Source organism: Anabas testudineus, chromosome 4, assembly GCF_900324465.2.
Source record: "Anabas testudineus chromosome 4, fAnaTes1.2, whole genome shotgun sequence".
Classification (NCBI taxonomy): domain Eukaryota; kingdom Metazoa; phylum Chordata; class Actinopteri; order Anabantiformes; family Anabantidae; genus Anabas; species Anabas testudineus.
This window is the reverse complement of record NC_046613.1, coordinates 14,058,961-14,073,653: the sequence shown is the minus strand read 5'-3', so window position 1 is coordinate 14,073,653 and position 14,693 is coordinate 14,058,961. Positions and strand designations below refer to the sequence as shown.

At 39.0% G+C, this 14,693-nt stretch overlaps 4 protein-coding genes across 5 annotated transcripts; 3 read left to right on the top strand and 1 right to left on the bottom strand.

The window, feature by feature from the left end:
• Positions 1-93: 93 nt before the first annotated feature.
• Positions 94-2,732, top strand: samd13 (sterile alpha motif domain containing 13). The gene is made up of 5 exons (XM_026345305.1): positions 94-277; positions 656-782; positions 1,484-1,526; positions 1,611-1,722; positions 1,811-2,732. The coding sequence occupies exons 2-5, from the start codon at positions 755-757 to the stop codon at positions 1,952-1,954; spliced, it is 327 nt and encodes a 108-aa protein (XP_026201090.1). The 5' UTR covers positions 94-277; positions 656-754; the 3' UTR covers positions 1,955-2,732.
• A 65-nt stretch (positions 2,733-2,797) lies between these two features.
• uox (urate oxidase) lies at positions 2,798-5,981 on the bottom strand. Its single transcript, XM_026345292.1, has 8 exons — positions 5,848-5,981; positions 5,239-5,451; positions 4,840-4,956; positions 4,267-4,345; positions 3,775-3,958; positions 3,513-3,636; positions 3,132-3,215; positions 2,798-2,993 (listed from the first exon to the last, which is right to left on the bottom strand). Exons 1-8 carry the CDS (start codon positions 5,866-5,868, stop codon positions 2,919-2,921), a joined length of 897 nt encoding a protein of 298 aa, XP_026201077.1. The 5' UTR covers positions 5,869-5,981; the 3' UTR covers positions 2,798-2,918.
• Positions 5,982-6,733: 752 nt separating this feature from the next.
• Positions 6,734-11,110, top strand: LOC113152194 (deoxyribonuclease-2-beta-like). 2 transcript variants are annotated; one of them, XM_026345287.1, is made up of 6 exons: positions 6,734-6,946; positions 7,133-7,307; positions 8,117-8,195; positions 8,606-8,767; positions 9,346-9,543; positions 10,285-11,110. In XM_026345287.1, the coding sequence occupies exons 1-6, from the start codon at positions 6,834-6,836 to the stop codon at positions 10,617-10,619; spliced, it is 1,062 nt and encodes a 353-aa protein (XP_026201072.1). In that variant the 5' UTR covers positions 6,734-6,833; the 3' UTR covers positions 10,620-11,110. The 2 variants fall into 2 exon arrangements, with proteins under 2 accessions (XP_026201072.1, XP_026201073.1); XM_026345288.1 differs by having other exon boundaries at positions 6,838-6,930.
• A 130-nt stretch (positions 11,111-11,240) lies between these two features.
• Positions 11,241-14,599, top strand: LOC113152193 (deoxyribonuclease-2-alpha-like). Its single transcript, XM_026345286.2, has 7 exons — positions 11,241-11,715; positions 12,299-12,393; positions 12,489-12,651; positions 12,751-12,832; positions 12,930-13,088; positions 13,170-13,361; positions 13,463-14,599. Exons 1-7 carry the CDS (start codon positions 11,698-11,700, stop codon positions 13,816-13,818), a joined length of 1,065 nt encoding a protein of 354 aa, XP_026201071.1. The 5' UTR covers positions 11,241-11,697; the 3' UTR covers positions 13,819-14,599.
• The last annotated feature ends 94 nt before the right edge of the window (positions 14,600-14,693 follow it).

Here is a 14,693-nt window from a genome sequence, read left to right as displayed (position 1 = left end):
TGAAGTTCGCTGTGAGGTGCGAACTACAAACGCTGTTGTTGAGACGTGAAAGAAAACTTCACTTCCCATGATTCTCTGCTGTCATGTGGGCGAAGGAAGCTAAACCGATGAAGAGGGGCTAGTTGGCTTTACTTGATTAAATCTTGATTTTATCAAGTGGATATCACGGTTTATTAAATTGTAAAATATCCCATTGATTGGAAACCATTTTATTATCCAAACTACGCGTACAGCTTGACGGAACTGTGGTTGTCAAGCAGGAATCATCTAAAATAAGGTAACAGTTAAATTTTGTATTAGCCAACGCAGCTAACTATTCCTGTTAGCTTAATACGAAAAGGCACCGATTAAATATTAGCTTTCCACGTTTAGCGTAACGTCATTACTACATTGTGCAGTTTCCAGTCGCTTTATCACTTTATTTTTTTACAAATCAATTAAGGCAATTTATGGTTTACTTGACGTTACTCTGCTGTTTTTATTCTAAGTGGCTAACAACGTGAGTTTTCAGTCGTCATTTGCACACTGCGGATCTCTCCGCAGTTAATGAGACAGCACCAGCTTTGTTTTGCCTTGTTGCTATGTTGTGGTTATAAATGTTTTTTTGCATTTTTATTTATTTTTAACACATGTGCTGTTTTTCCTACTATTCCAGACGAGGCATCCAGTGAATGTAAAAAAAAAAGAAAGAAAAGAGGAACAATGATGGTGTTTGATCAGCCAACACACTAAGTTCACCGAGAGAAGACATCTGATGAAAAATTACTACAACGTTACAGATTGTAAGAGTCTCTGGGCTGTAGTTCATGGCAAAAGTAGAGCTTAAACCCACAGGAGCTAAATTAAAACACGCCTTGTTAGTCACTAGCAGTGAAATGTAGTTTCGGTTTGACAGCAGCTAGATCATTTAAGAACCGAGTGTTTTTATTTGCATCTGTAAGCACTCACACCTTTCAGTAGTTTCATCATCAGCCTGATGTAACTTCTAAACATCCGAGTGAATTTAATGTCACGTTTTTATAGATACTTGGTCTAAATCACAGGGATATGTGTATGAAACAGTCTGAGAAGAGAGAGTCATTATGAATTGATTATTTAATTTAGTTTTAAAGCAAAAATGTCAAATGATCCTACCCTTGGGAATTTGCGCCGGGCATTTTCACCCTTTTTAAAATATTTAAATTTCATTAGATTAAATGGTAATCTGTTAACCAGAATAATAATAGTGATACACAGATGTATTGCTTGTCAGAAGGATTCATAGGAACATCCTCAAATGTTTTTATATTTATTCATCTACCTACAAAAAGACAAAAAAAAAAATCATTTCTATTTGATAAGCTTTTGCATTTTTAATTAATAAACTACTGAAATTACCAATACATTATTACAATTATAGATTTATCTTATGTTTATCAGTTTATGACTTAATTCATTCTTATAGCGGTGCTGATTTGTTTCATGTAGTTTTCTTTTTTCGCAGCCGGCATGGAAGACAAGACAAATGGCTCTGTTGACACCAAAAGGTATTATCTGCAGTTAGTGGAAGACGTTGTTCATTTTCACTTTAGTGTGCATGTACATTCATGTGAATCCATTCTCTGTGACAGCCCAGTGGAGAACGGTCAGCTGCCGGACCCTGCCAACTGGGGCGTCGCTGACGTCGTCAATTACTTTAAAGCAACAGGCTTCGAGGAGCAAGCCACCGCTTTCCAGGATCAGGTTGGAGTGCTCTTCATGCTCAAATTTCCTGTCTCACGATGAAAACAAATTAGGGTGTCAGTCAAATATTTCTCTGTCCACCCGACAGGAAATTGATGGCAAGTCCCTGCTCCTGATGACACGGAACGACGTCCTGACGGGGCTGTCGATAAAACTCGGCCCCGCACTGAAGATTTATGAGTATCACGTGAAGCCACTGCAGACTCAACACCTGAAGAGCAACGCCTCGTAGCACCACAGGCCGTCCCAACACCCACCTCAGTGACAATCATCCTTTCAGGGGACCCCAGGTTAGCTGCCTCCACACAAAGACTCCTCTGACCACAGTGGCACCTTAACAGGATTTGAATGCTGTATGTTTTTATAAGCATGGACCCCAAAAATGGGTTGCACATGGAGTCCACACAGCTGTTTACCCTTTCAGCCATTCTTATTTCCACTGCTTGGGGTATGTGTTTTATTTTTTATGTTTTATTTAAAGGAAGGAAATTTGGGCAGAGTATTCTGTGTGTGTGTGCGTGTGTGTGTGTGTGTGTGTGTGTGCGTGCAAAATTAGTTTATTTACATTGGTTAAAAAAAAGGTATTTGTACATAAGATGAAATATAGTTGGAAACTGTGTACCTGAATACTGATTCTTGCAGAAACTCATTCTGATGCATCCCACTTTGCCCTAAAGTCAGTTTTTATGCTCTAAACTGCAGCTGAGTCCATAAATTGTCGTTAGCATGTAACAATGAAGCGTTTTGTTTCCCCAGAATCACATAGAGCAACACGAAAGCCTCTTTGTTTCTTCAGATCTACATTATTTAGGGTTGAGGCTCTTGACATGAAAATATTTATGTGTATATATTCTTAATTATGTTCCTACCTGTGGTGCTTTCAGCGTTGTCGCAATGACAACTGTATTGAAGTGTGTATGACTGATGTATATGTGCAACTAAACACTGGAGTTTGAATATCTGAATCAAAGATTTGCAATAAATGGTGCTCTTTTCTCACCAAAGAACAATATCAGCTCATGCATTTATTGATAGTGGTTTTTAATTGATTTGAATAAATTACATTTTCACATTAAATGGTCAACAACATGAATCATGTTTGAATCCAGTTGATAAAATTGCTTTTCTATTGAATAGCTTATTAAGGTTGATATGTTGATCATAGCGGCGGTATTGTCTGGATTGTGTAGATGCCTTCACAGCTTTGCCTGCTGTTTCCTGCGTACTGTCCCTGTGATGTTCCCTGAGGGATTATCCAGGGGAAGAAGTACCTGTGAAGACAAAAAAAAAAATAATGCCAATTAACTGTATCTTAGATACTTAAAGATATTCCTGATATCTCACAAGACCAAGATGATGATTTTCTCTTAGTGACTCAACAACTTAAAAGATTAATTTTAGAAACCTACTTCATCTTTGTTGATGAGGCCCATTTTTGTCATGTCAATGGTGACGTAATGCTCATTGGGCATGACAATCTCTATTTCTTCCACCTGAAAGACAGAATATCTAATATATAGTCCAACTTGTCTGGAGGAGGTGTGTACTATGTGTTTTATAGTATTGAATTTTGACAACAATGCACCAGTGTGATGTGTGCTTTAGTAATCATGTAGAGAAATGTAGACATGATGAGGTTAATTCTGTAAATAAACTTAAGTATTTTCTCTTTTGACAAGTAAATAACCAGAACGTGTAAGAAGCAGCAAATATCGCAAGTCTTCATTAAGTACAAATAGTTGTCAGATGATTGCTAATGTATTCAACTTGTGATCTTAATGCAGCTGTACCTCAGAAACTCTGTCCAGGACCAACAGCTGTGCCTCATAAAGGGTCTTCTGTACAGAGGGTGAGAACTCTCCGTGGTCGTAGGGGCCAGCAAACTTCTCAATAATCGACTCCTTAATGCATTTCCTATGAGGACGGCGATGTGATGATGATGTGAAATTAGAAAGCTTTTCTAAATATATGTTAGAAAGAGCTTTCCTTCAGTTTTATTAGAGGTAAAATGACACGTTTAGTGTCTCTGTCCAGACTTTAACGGATATTTACCATGCAGAGTCAAAGTCAACATTCTGGGTGCTGTAGCGCCACCGACTGTAGACAGAGGTGCAGAAAACCCTGTCCTTGGTCTCTTGCAGAGTAGTGAAGCTGTCTCGGAGGAAACCCTCAAAACCAGACTGAGTGGTTTTTAGCACCTTCAAGTTCTTCAACCCACTGTGAACCACCGGGATGCCTAGAGACAGTGAGTACAGGGTAATCAGACACAACTTATACACAGCAGGACTTTACACTGGACCCCTTAAAGAAAAAATCAGCTCATCACAACAACACCAGGGTCTAAAACGCTTTTAACCTTAGTTTTATTTCCATTTCATTTGTACACAAGAGTTAAGAGAGCCTGAGATTCACAGTGGAAGTGAGAAGGAGATGTTTTTTATTCTTTAGTGTTTTTCTCTTTTAGTTTTTTATGTCATTGCAGAGAAAAAATACATTTAAAAATGAAGGCACATTTTCAAATATTGTGGGTGAGTGTGTGGTTACCATTGAGATTCTGTTCAACGTCACAGAAACGACAAGCCTCTGGACTGAAGATGAACGCATGTGCATGCTCTACTCCGTTCTGCAAGAGAGACAGAGAGCGAGAGAAGAAAGACACAATCACTCACAAGGTAAAAATGTTGATAGTTGAAATCAGCTATCAGACCTTGAAGTAAAAGAAGCTTTATGCACGAGTGACGGGACAAAATCCTTAAGTACTGCATTTACTGCATTTACGCTCCTTTCACTGCAGTTTTACGTCAAAAGAGGAAAATACAAAGAGGGAATTTAACTCTAATGACTTTGAATCATTCCTCTTGTTTTGATTAACTCATATTAGCTTTAGATGCACATTTGAACAGATTTTTGAAGAGAACTGTGGGTTTTGACCTGCACTACTGGAGGTCAGCCACAGCAAGTTGTTCAGTCTAAAGTTATTCATTCAACCATATGAATAATGGACACTGTTTTTTTCTGATGCCACTGCATTAAGTCTTAACATGTCATTGCAATATGCAATTGCCTTAATTTAGTTTAGATGTACTTGGAAATAAATCATTAAATCCTGTACTTTACCTTCTCCAGCCTTCTCCATGGAGCCTGCTCCATGTAAACCCTGGCCCTCAGCACATGGTTGAAAGAGGTCAGAAAATGATGACAGATATCCAGGGAAAACTGCTCGATGGTCTTGACCTGAAAAGATGAGAAAACAGATTGACACCTTGTAAAATAAAACAAGATATAAAACAGTATATGTTTGCTCCTGATTTAGTCGTTGTGCGTTTGAGCTGCGTGTGGAGTAAAAGAATGATCCTGTTAGGAGCCTCACACTAAAGCGAATAAAGAAAATCTGTTGCTGTTCTTTTATTAGGAATTTAAAGGTATCACTTTTCTTCAACATTTCCTAAAGGAAGTAGGAGTCTAGTCTATTCTAGTCTGTTCTTATGTCTCTATCAGTAAAGGTGGATGACCTACTCCCTTGAGCTTGGCCAGGGCATGGACAGTGTTCTTGATGGTGTCGGTGGGGATGATGTCTGCGTTGTCTCCATTGAGATAATCCTTGCGTGTCTTGAGCGTGAGCTGCACATCAGCCTTCAGCTCGATGATATAGTGGTGGCTCCCATGTCTCCTCACGACCATCACCTTCACCGCGTTCTTGCCGTAGCCTGTCCGCACAAACTCCGCATCCTGCACACATAAGGTCAGAATTCTTCAAGAGTACTGACGTGTAGCTGTTCACAGTATCAAAACATTTACATTATATTATTTTGTGGAGGACAAATTCAAAATATGCACGTTGTTTCGAGTTCTCAGAGAGGATCAATAGGTGTCATCATCCAAAATCCACCGCGAGGAGTAAGAAATATAAAAATCAAACATGTAAAGATACTCTGACATTAGTTGAGAGCTCTGGGCTTCGACTCTGGTTGACACTAGTGTGGCACTGTGGTCACTGACCTCAAAAATGAGACAAATTCCAGTGCTGAATCATGTTTATTTGACACGGATAGTCAGAAAAGTTGGTCATCATTACGTCCTGTTGTTTAATTGAGAAAAATGATGTGTGACACAATGAAAGGTTACCTGATGTATTCCAGTTGCCATTGTATGTCCCTTTTCGTTGCCTGCCGTCTGTCTGACCTCAGTCCCTGCACCAACAGAAGGTGTCTCTACCGATGGAGGTGGATTTTGTAGAGAAGGTGGTGCTACCTTTGCTCTCAGGCTGCTGCGAGTTACGTTCAACTCGTTCTACCTGAACTGTGTGTGCACTGACATTTTCAGACGAGACACTTTTGTCTTTCTTTGTTACATGCACATCACAGGATCACAGAGAGAAGCCAAAATGATTATTTTATAGTTTAGATCCATATGTCGCGTTTTGTTGTATCTGAACCAACTGTTCTTTGTCATACTTGGTTAAATGTTTAGGTTGAATAGCCAAGAAAGTCTTCCTAGCCATGAATTTTATATCTACACCACAACTGCTTTATGAGTATTAATTAATGGTTTTATTAAAGATCATTTACTGGTGTTCCATGTGTAAATTAGAAGTCGTTACTTAAAGCAAATTTGAGATTTTCATGTGGTAAAAAAAAAAAATCAATGAATGTAAGTTTAGGTTTCTGCACACTTGATATTGTAGGTTGGTATGATATTGGCAACTTTGCTAAGTCTTTCATTTCACAGCTTTCCTCCAGTCACATGGTGAGATCTTTTTTTTTTTTTTTTTTTGGTCAGATGGTTTCTGGTTCAGTGATCAGCAGTCCCATTTCTCTTGAACGATGACCTCACTTGTGCTGAGCTCCCAGGTGTGAACATGTGCACAACAGTGTTAAAAAAAGACAAAAAGCTATCATAGGTACAGTTTGTAGACTCGTACGCACGCAGCGCAGCTCATAAAAGCACCCAAACATCCCCGCATCATGGGGCCACGTCTTATGACTTCCTGTTTTGCATGTATAGTAGAAACAGCTGCGTATTCACTTTCGAAGTTACACAGTCATAAAGCCCACGACCCACTAGATGTCAAATTCCCTTTTTGTAGTTCACTTTAGTTGCAGCAGTCGCTCATGATGGCCGCACGCCTCCGTTTTTGCTTACATGTTATTATCCTGTTTCTGTGTTGCACAGTGTCCAGTAGTGAAATTACCTGTAGAAACGAAGCAGGTGAGCCTGTTGATTGGTGAGTGATGATTTACTGCAACATATTAGCAAGAATTTTATTTTAGAAACACAGATGTTGTACTACTGTGTTTCTAGTGCTTGAAATGTTTTGTGTCTGTTGAGAAATAGGCAGACATATTATGTTTTCTTTTTCTTTGGTATTGCAGCTTGACACACAGTATATTTCTTTCTCTTGCTGCTGCAGGTTTATCATATACAAGTTACCCAGGTATAAGATTGAAGAGGTCGGCAGCGGAGTGGACTACATGTACCTGGACTCCTCAGTAGGCACATGGCAAAAGAGCCAATTCATGGTTAACACCAGCCAAGGAGCCATAGGGAACACTCTGAACCCACTTTACACGGGAAAGGTCTACAAGGTGAGACTCTGTTTCTGTTCAAAGCGTGTGTGGGAAGAGACTCTTGTGACTTTAACAGAACTTTATGTCGGTGCCGGTTTGCTGAGTAGGCGCTTCTTTTCCAATGAGGAACTGGGCTGTAGTTGGAAGTTGGAAGTTGTTGTAAACAACATCCCCCTTGTCATGCCATGTATTTGTTTTATTATTTTATTGTATGAAAGCATAAAGACATAAAACAAGAACACAGTTTTATGTGTGTTCCCTTCTAGTGGCATGTAGTAAACAGATTAATTAAAAAGTAAACAAATTTTTAGGACCAAATTTACAAAAACTGCACAAAAAATTAATATAAAGCTACAAATAGCAGCTGCTTAGCTTAGCCTAGAAAATCTACCTTACATGTAAAGCCCCCTAATAAATGTGATGTATCTTTAGCTTAATGTGTGCCAATCATTCTTGCCCAGGACCAGTAACTTCCTGGAGTGAATGCCTTAAGAGGATTTTCTTAAAAAATGGCACAAGCACGTGAACTTGTGCATGAACCGATCAGAATTTGAGTTTGGACAGACTCGTATTGAAGCTGCAGTTTGACTGGTTGGTTTTAGATTTGCCTTCCAGCAGAAACAAGCTACTACTGTTCTCTATAAATATAAAAAATTACCTGTCATGATGATTCATCTAATGGGAAGGAAGCAAATTAGCATATTTCTCAAAATGCTGAACAACATCTATTTAAATAAGAAATGTACAGGGGTTGTATGTTTAAAATACAGGAAAAGTAAATACAAATGACGTCCCAAAAAAACCTCTCCCTATACTTTTTCCCTCAGTCTAACAGCTCTGTCTATGCATTCTACAATGATGCGCCACCAGTCCTGGATTACATCCAAGGATATGGACACACTAAAGGTAACTTTAGGTGACAGTGACTTATGAAAAAGCTTTGCTCGTTGTTGTTTTAAGGATAATGCCTTCAGTTCAAAAAGATGATTCAGTTTTGTCAGACAATAAATCTCATAGGAAGAACATATAACGCTGTCTGTGGCAAATGCATTACAGAAGAACAGCACATTAAGAGCAACACCTTACTTTAGGAGCATTCAGTTCAACTTTAGTTTTGCAAAAGGGCACAGGTCAGTGCATTCTTTATGTCAGTAGGAGGAAACGAGCAAAGAGCATCTGTTGGATAACTGCTGTTGACTCTGGATTAGCCACTGTGTGCGTGTGCAAAAGTGTGCGTGCTGGTTTGCGTGTGCTTTATGCAGGAGTCCTTGTGTGATATGCCTTTGTGTAAAGAGTTGTTTGTGTACATCTTGCAGGGGTACTGCTCTTTGACCGCTCTCAAGGTTTCTGGCTATCACATAGCATCCCCCATTTCCCGTCGTTCCCTGAGAGAGGCTACCTTTACCCTTCCTCTGGCAAAGTCAATGGCCAGACGGCTCTGTGTGTGACCTACCAGTATGACCAGCTCCTCCGTATAGGTGAGCTAACAGCCGTGAAGCAACTCGGCTGGACGTACACATGCTCTGTACACATGCATCTGTACACATGCCCTTTAACATTGTCACTATGAAGCATAGTGACGATGTTAGAGCGTTAAAGGGCCCAATATGCAACTTACACAAGCGTGATATGAACATAAACACACAGTTAGAACTTAAAGCTGGTTTTTCTGATGTTATTGTTATAAAGACATAAGAAATTATGTTATTTATTGTGTTTCTGCACTGACAATAGAATTAGTCTGTTCGTCTGTCAACGTTGTATTGCACTGGGGATATATGGATTACACAAAGCCTCTGAATAAATATTAAAAGATGATCAAACAAATAACTGAATGGATGAATCTGATTCTGGCTTCTTACAGAGGAACAGTACACAAATTGTGATATATCTAATGCTCATTAAAGTCAGAGATGGCTTCAAATCGTACATCAGCAGATGTCAGTTAAGATATGAACATATTTTAAATGACTTCTTTCAGGCTGTCAGTAAATATGTGTGTTTTATTATATTCATCATCTCTTATTTCTCCCTTTTTTGTCCTGAACTTCTCCAGCAAAGCAGCTGGTCTACATTTACCCACGTTTCTACAACTGCTCTGTGCCCACTGTATTTTTGGCCGACCTGCCACAGTTGGCCCAGTTGTGTGAGGGCTCCAAACCACAGCTGACCTCAGATAAGAGCGTGGAGCAACTTTTCTCTACACAAGGAGAGAAGTTTGTCAGTTTTGTCAAATCTGAACACTTTGTGGACGGTAAGATGTTCCTCATGTACAGTTAGAAGGCTACCAAAGCCTTTCTTTTGGTTTTTGCGTTTGACAACTACAAAGACGATTACTACTCCAAAATCTCCTGGTATTTGAATATTGATTCTGCAGTAAATCTCACAGCAGAGATGCAGTTCCACATTTTTACGCAACTTTCTAACTTTGGAAATGCTTCAACTGTTTGTTAGCACATTGCACAGTCGCACTTATCAGACGCAGACGGTTTATCATCTCAGAACAGTTCAGTACATGAACACACTCCACCCACAGTCTGGAAAGGTACTGAGGCTTTAGTGTAGTGTAGTGGTACAGTGAGTCTACTTGTGACCCTCATCTCATTTTATAGCCTTAGCCTCAGTTGTGTGCAGTAAACTGATATTATGTTTGTAGGACTTTTGATGTCCTGATTGTACAATAACAATAAAACAAACATTTTTATATTTTTGATGTAAAATGTCATATTTAAATGTTCAGTATAATTTTGCATCTGAAAAGTATTCATTTGAAATCCCCAGGGTTATGAAATGTAAATCATTTTTGTGTGTTTATTCACTTTAGTTTTATATAACTAAGCAAACCGCTGTGACCGCCCACAGAATATTATTTCTAACTATTAACCTTTTCTAATGCATTTTAAGAACCAACTCATCTTTGCCAAACTGAAACTATAATAATGAGATTATTATTATTAATGCAACAGAACTGACTCTCTCTGTTGTGTTTATTCAGATATCTACACGGGCTGGGTGGCTCAGGTCCTCGATGCGGACCTTCTGGTGGAGACCTGGCAGAGACAAGGTCACGAGCTGCCCTCCAACTGCTCTCTGCCCAAACACACCATGAACATCAAGAGAATTCGGCTTCCTGGATCAGTGCTGTTCTGGTCTCACTACGACCACTCAAAGTGGTGTGTGTCACGGGCTTATGAGGACCAAGTGACCTGTCTTGGGGACCTGAACAGGGAGAAGGCCCAGCTGTGGCGTGGTGGAGGTCTAGTCTGCTCCTTCAACCCTGTGATTTACAAAGCTTTCAGACAGGTGGTGGACTGGTACATTGGCTGTTGAACGACAGAGAGAGACTGGACGACTGTCCCCAGATCAGTCTCACACAGAATGAGTGAAATCTGTCAACATGGATGTAAATATCCAGATTATCTACCACCTAGCCTACTAGTGATTGAATGTCATACATGAACTTCTTTTTAACTGGTAGGATCCATGTTGTGGTCCTTTTCTAGACACTTCAACTTTATCTTGTTATAATTTATGTAACTGTGGTTCTGCTGTGCAGGATGAAGCACTGAACTGGTAACTGAAGTATTTGGAGCTTTATGGGGTAAACAGTATCATCTAGTGGCCAGACGTGTATAGTTAAGTGTTTTTTTTTTCTTCTGTAGATTAGTACACATTAGTATTGTACATGTTCACATCTACACTATATTTTTTTGCATCACTGCAGCTTAAATTCTTATTTTCCCTTATTTTTCAAATGAAAAAAAAAAGATTTTTTGTGTCCCAGACACAACCTGTTCCTACAAATAAAGACCTGAGCCATATTCAATCTTCTTTAAAGACATTACAAATGTCCTAAGATGAAAACCGCACTGGTAGAAAGTGGAATCACATTTTAATCCAGACCACTTCTTGAATTTTGGAGGTATTCCTATGCAGTATTTCTTCCTAAGCACCGAGCCACAGCAAGATTAGTAAGCAACTCTCAGTACCTCAGAGGTTGTGTGCAAAATGAGGAAACAAGACCAGCGAGATTCTTATAATCCACAGCTATCACAATGCTGTGTCATTTTCTCCTGGATGTTTGAATACACTGTGTGGGAAAACTGGTTTGACCAACAGTAACTGAAGAAACAAACGACAAAATGAACTTTTCCTCTTAGCAATTATAGTTTCAATACATCCTATTGTTTGCCGCAAGGCTTCGGGTGCTTACAATAACTAACAACAGTCTAATTGGGTCTTCAATATGCCAATAATAAAAAATAAAAATAACTGAAACGTCTGTAACAAAGGTCGTGCACAAGGAACAAGGAAGCAGATCAAATATGAGAGTGTGAGTTTCGTTTTCAGTCAACAGCTTCGTGATGAAAACAGGCTCGCAAAGCTGATGTACAGGCTGTGAAGAGAAATGGAAATGGATAAATATGTAAGTAAAATATGTATATGCATATGTGAAAAAATAGGCTACCAATAATAATAGTTGAATAGTGTGTCGTCAGTGTTCAGTGTCTCTTTTAAAATTTCAGATAAATTTACATAAATTCACAATACTCTTTAGAGTATTACACTCTATGTGCAGAAGAAGTACAATAATATACATACAATGAGCTATGGATCAGACAATGGACAGATTGTACAGTTTGTTTCACAGCAACGATGATATACAGAAGAAGTCATTTTATTAACATGTTGTTTTGACTTGCAAATGCAACTGACCTCGCACAGCGAGGAAGTGGTTTAAGAGAAAAGCGGAACCTTTACAACCCTCTGATAACTCACCCTCCCGTGTGCACCAGCTCTCATGCAAAACCCTTCATGTGAATTGGTAACATATCATAATAACTGGAAGTGGCGGTGCCGCAGTCACAGTGTGGTCTAACGTTAATGGACAGGCAACAAATTAAATTAAATATTTTAGTTAATAACTCCTTTGCAGATGCCCCCCCCACACACATCAGTCTCTGTGATTAACTACTGTGTTATAACTATTGTACATCTCTGTATTTTAGAAAATAATAATACGATTTTTGATCGGTGTTGGGATCCTTCAGCTGTGTGACTCAGATGTGAAATGCAGGAATGACAATGGAGAAGAGGTTGACTGGTGGGTGACACATTGAGTTGTGACAATTTACGATTTCACCAGTTCACAGATTCAGCTGGATACATGATAATTTACATTTATCTCTATATTATAAGGTATATTTTATACAAGTTGCCCAATGTGAATGATAATGGGTTATCATACCTGTACATGGATGAAAGCACCAATGGATGGCAACGTAGCAGAGAGACAATTAATAGCAAATCTGGCACGCTGGGGAACACCCTGAAACCTCTGCTTGAGTTCTACGACAGAAAGGTAAAATGTTAAATGTAAAATGTTAAAGGATGCCACTTTTATTCCAGCATTTAAACTCTACAAAAGGCACTAAATCAGAGCTTCACTGTTTTGCCGTAGGTTGAGGGTTTTGGATACATGCTCTATAGTGATCAACCTCCTGAGCCTTATGTTGCCCCTGCATCATTCGGCCACAGTAAAGGTGGGTGGAACAACGTCCTACTTTTACTGCCCTCGAAGAGAAAAACATCAAACTGTAACGAAGTTTGTTTCCTTTGTAATCATTTCAATTCTTAAAGGAGTGGTGATGCTGGACAGACAAAGTGGATTTTGGCTCTCCCACAGTACACCGAAGTTTCCAGCATATCTCAAGAAAGACTTCTGGCCAACAAGTGGAAAAGCTAATGCTCAAACATTTATGTGTGTGACTTATTCTTACAATCAATTCAAAGAAATAGGTAGGTCCATCTTGTTCTGACTGAATTTCTGGATAATAAAAGGATAATACAATAAAAAAAAACCTTCATCTGAATTCCCAGGGCTGCAGCTCGAGTACATTCATGCTTACTCATATGACTCGGACATCCCAACAACCTTTTACAATGAGCTGCGATGTGTTGCACAGCGAACCTGCTACCCCAAGAAGGAACCCTGGCGTAGAAAGATAACGCTGACGTCACTCAATGGGCATGATTTCATCAGCTTTGCAAAATATAAACGTTTTGGAGATGGTAAGTGTTTTAGGTTAATGTTAAGTTTGGCAATTTTAGAAAAGAAACAACATATACTCTTAATTCCAATGGTGTTTACTTTGTTTTCCATGATATTGCAGATCTTTACTCTGGCTTCATTGTAGACCACGTAAAGCAGGATCTTTATGTCAAGAGCTGGGGAAAGATGCGTGGCCCTCTTTCCTCTAACTGCAGCATACCTTATCATGTGTACAATGTGGAAGAAGTAAAGCCTCCCAATGTACAGTTGTTCAGTGACACTGTAGATCACTCCAAGTGGTGTGTGACGTCGGCTGGTGGCTGGACCTGCATCGCTGATATGAACAGGGAAAAGAGTCAGATGGGCAGAGGAGGAGGAGCAATATGCACCCATGATGTTGTGGTCAGGAAAGCTTTTTATTCACTGATCAAAAAGCATGAACCATGTAATGCCGATGCTGAACACAGAGAGCTCTGAAGGCACGGGCCTGATTGAAATCACCATCATATATCCAGACTAAACAATGTTGTCCTGCTTTAGGTGCCATGTTTTGGTGTATCGTTTTGTCTTTTGTAGTGTGTTTAATTTATTTTAATTTGTGAAGAACTGCTATGTTTTGTTTTTAAAATCACATCACATGCATTAATTTCTACAACCTATAATGAGGTCACTATTACTTTAAAAGAAATGAATGGAAATTAAAGATTATATCAATTTTAAATAACGGTGTCAGCGCTGGTGTTTTTCAGATTAATAGTGATTACTATTAATCAGTCATGTGCGTTTTAAAGCTTTTTGATGCTGACACAAGGACCCACATAATACAGTTAAAATGTTGTGCTTTAGTAGTCACATACACAGCTAAATTAGCACAAACCTGACATGGATGAACCACTGATGGGTCTACCAGGCACCGGCACAGGGTCCAATACAAAGAGGTTCCGAACCCCAACCAGTTAACATTAGTCAGCCAGTATTTTGCACACCAAATATTATGGTTCTGTCGAATAATCGACTTCAACTACAAAGGAAGAGGTAATAATTGAAAAACTTTTAATTATTGAAATAATAATAATAATAAAAAGATTATTTTAGAGTGTGAGAGGGCTCCTGATTGTACTGTTTTTAATAGTCAGCCAGTAAGTCAGCACAATGTTTCTGTAACATTTTCACTCACTCAATCAAATGTGTTTTTCAGATATTAATTTGCAATGATTTTAAAATGGATTTCTTTTGTCTTAATTAAAAGTTAAGTCAAGTTTAGTCTACTTGATTTAAATTGTGCTGCTGTTTGTCGCCGCTATTCCTCCTCCTCGCCACCAGGTGTCCCACGTTTTTTTTTTGTTTATTTT